The sequence below is a fragment of the Hipposideros armiger genome, unplaced genomic scaffold, assembly GCF_001890085.2.
Source record: "Hipposideros armiger isolate ML-2016 unplaced genomic scaffold, ASM189008v1 scaffold_138, whole genome shotgun sequence".
Lineage (NCBI taxonomy): Eukaryota > Metazoa > Chordata > Mammalia > Chiroptera > Hipposideridae > Hipposideros > Hipposideros armiger.
In genome coordinates, this window is record NW_017731488.1 from 2,083,778 (window position 1) to 2,086,658 (window position 2,881).

At 39.8% G+C, this 2,881-nt stretch overlaps 1 protein-coding gene across 1 annotated transcript in view; it reads right to left on the minus strand.

The window, feature by feature from the left end:
- Nucleotides 1-173: 173 nt before the first annotated feature.
- Nucleotides 174-2,881, minus strand: part of TRIM63 (tripartite motif containing 63) — a 20,537-nt gene continuing 17,829 nt past the window's right edge. Inside the window, exon 8 of the mRNA XM_019650116.1 lies at nt 174-765. Coding sequence (XP_019505661.1) covers nt 755-765 — 11 coding nt within the window. The 3' untranslated portion in view covers nt 174-754. The remainder of the gene's footprint in view (nt 766-2,881) is intronic.

The following is a 2,881-nucleotide window of genomic DNA, read 5'->3' on the forward strand; positions in this document are numbered from 1 at the left end:
TGGACCTCTCATTGGGAAATGCTGGTTTAAAGAGGTCCTTCCTTGGTGGGACAGAAACCCAGCCTTGCCATTACCGGTATACCGTCTCCCTCCTGCCACACACTTCCTATCAGGCCACTGTTCAGCCACCTTGAACTCTTCAGAAAAAAAAGGCTGAATGAAACCCCAACTCCTTTGGTAATAACAGGAAGAGAGCGCTGTGCATTTATTAAAACAACATATAACACAAACTCAGTTACCATCCCCTATGTCAGGGATGGGCATCGAAGTACAGTACATTATACCTTCCAGGCAGGCTTGTGAGAGCTACCCAGCCCTCCCAGTGAGGAAAGGAAGTGGGCAGTTCTAGCAACCTGGCTTCCCTCCCCTCTAACAATCTCCAGTCACACAATGACCAGGCATTATCATACAAAAGTTCCTTTACAAAAAGCACCAAAATGGCATACATATACAAGTATATACAAAAATCACATTTTAAAAATGTACAAAATATTTCATTTTGCACCAACGTAGAAAAGTGTCCTGTGTGGTTGTTTCAAGCACATTTCCAACTCTGTTTCAGTGACTGCTGGACACAACGGTGGAGGCCCTACTCCTAGTCCCTGCTCTCTGAGCAAAGAGAAGACACACCTCCCCAGTGCCCCTCCAGGGGCCCCGACCCCTCCCACCCTGGGCCTGTCACCAAGGCAGCTGGGCCCATCCCCACCCTCCCCAGTCTCTCTGCATCTAGAGAGTCTCTTCCTCATCTGGCTCCTCACTGGTGTTCTGGAAAACAAACAAACAAAAAAGATGAAGAAACACAAGGTGAGGGACTCAGAGAGATCCAGTACCTGCCAAGCTGCAGTGACAAAATGATCAAATTTCTGCCTGGCTGCTTCCTTTCAAACCAAAATAGGATTTAGTTGCCACAACACTGTGGATTATATGTTCAATGCACAGCTCCAAAAGTTTACTCCGTAGTTTTCAGCTGGATTGGAATTTAGTTCCAATAATAACTTGGCTTGAAAAATAATAGCCTTAGCAAACATGTGCTAATTAGCAAANGGCAAAACATTTATGCTTTTAAGAAGTGTATCTTATATGTCCTTTTTGTTCCCTTTAATGCAAGGCACATTGTAAATTTTCAACAAATGCAAATTACATATTGGATCCAGATACACATACATTTTATAAAAACTTTTATGCCAGATTTTCTTTAATACTTTCCCATGATGCATTTTAATTATTTGTAAGAGTCTGACTAATTAATCAAGGCTTTGATATACTGAAAACTGCCAGGTCCACTTGTATTATATACCGGGGTCCAGCAGAGATCCCTAAGAGACCTAGCAGTTCACAGACCTCAACATTACCTGAGGATTCTTATTTTTAAAATATAGATTCCCATATTCCATAACTAGAGTCTGATTTTGTAGGTCTGGGGTGGGGTCTGGGAATCTATATTGTTAAGACCTCTGTTTGATGCTATTGTGAAATTATTGTTCATTTTTTAATAGTATAGTGGCTCTGATTTTTTAAAGGCATCTTTATCTAAAGTATTGAAGGATAAAATGACATGATATTTGGGATTTGCCTTAAAATAATCCCAGTTGGGGGAGCGACTAATAATGGTAGAAAACAAAGAATTTTGTCAATAACTGTTGAAACTCAGTGATGGGTATGAAGGTACGTTATACAAGTACTATTCCCTATACTTTTCTATATATTTGAAATCTTCCAGAATTAAGTGTTTAGAGAAAAATAAGCCTTCTCCAGTGATTCTAATGAAGCAGCCTATGAAACCGTATTCAAGAGTCATTGATTAGCATTGATGGGCAGCTGATTAGCTCATTTGGTTAGAGCACAGTGCTCACAATACCAAGGTTGCCGGTTTGATCCCCGCATGGGCTGCTGAGCTGCGCCCTCCACAACTAGATTGAAACAACTGCTTAACTTGGAGCTGATGGGTCCTGGAAAAAGACACTGTTCCCCAATAAAAAATATTTTTTTTAAGATTAATTGGAATAACCTCTTTGGAGCCAGTTTTCTGTTATGCAGCATGATCTTAAAGGAAGCTTGTTGATCAAGCATCTTCATACCACCCTTTCGTGTTCTGGTTTGCAAAGACAGGCAGAGCCCTTCATGTAGCAAAGTAGAGATCTTATTTGCAATTAACAGGTATCTTCCTGGAATTTAAATTTTAACTGACTGCCCACCCTCCTCCCTCTGATAACTGACAGAATAATAGACTGACACGCTGCCTGTTTCCGATGGAATCAATAAGCTAGAGAAATCTGAAGAGCGAATGTGGATAGATTTGTAATACTGATTCTTGTGATTTGAAGGTGATAAAAACCTCTTGCTTTCTGGCCTCAAATTCCTTCAGTTTTCCATGGGACAATACTTCAGAAGATAAAACTACAATAAAAAGTAAGTGTGTGATTATCAACAAGGAGTTATGATGGGAGGGTGTTACCTGGAGGGCTTCTGGGGGCTGGCAAGATTCTTTTTCTTGACCTGCATGGTAGCAACACAAGATTTCATTTTATAATAGTTTATTAAACTCTACAACTAATTTTGTACACTTGTGTGTAACATTAAAATTTTTTTTTTCAATGCTTCAGCGCTTGAAAAAGGAATAGAAATGAGAGCAAAATTTGACTCCCTGAAATTCAAGGTTAGGGACTGAGTTAGCCTTGGAAAAAACCCCAGAAATAAAAATGGGCAGAGGTATGAGGGTTTAAAGCACTTTCATAAAGTGAGTTGTATAGAGCTCCAATTAGTTCTAGAAGATGTCACATATTAAGATGTAATGTATCAGGCAGTATTCCAAACACCGTAAATTTGATGAACCAGTCATTGTCTGAAGTTAAATAGCTTTCTTTATGGCAGGACTTCTCAG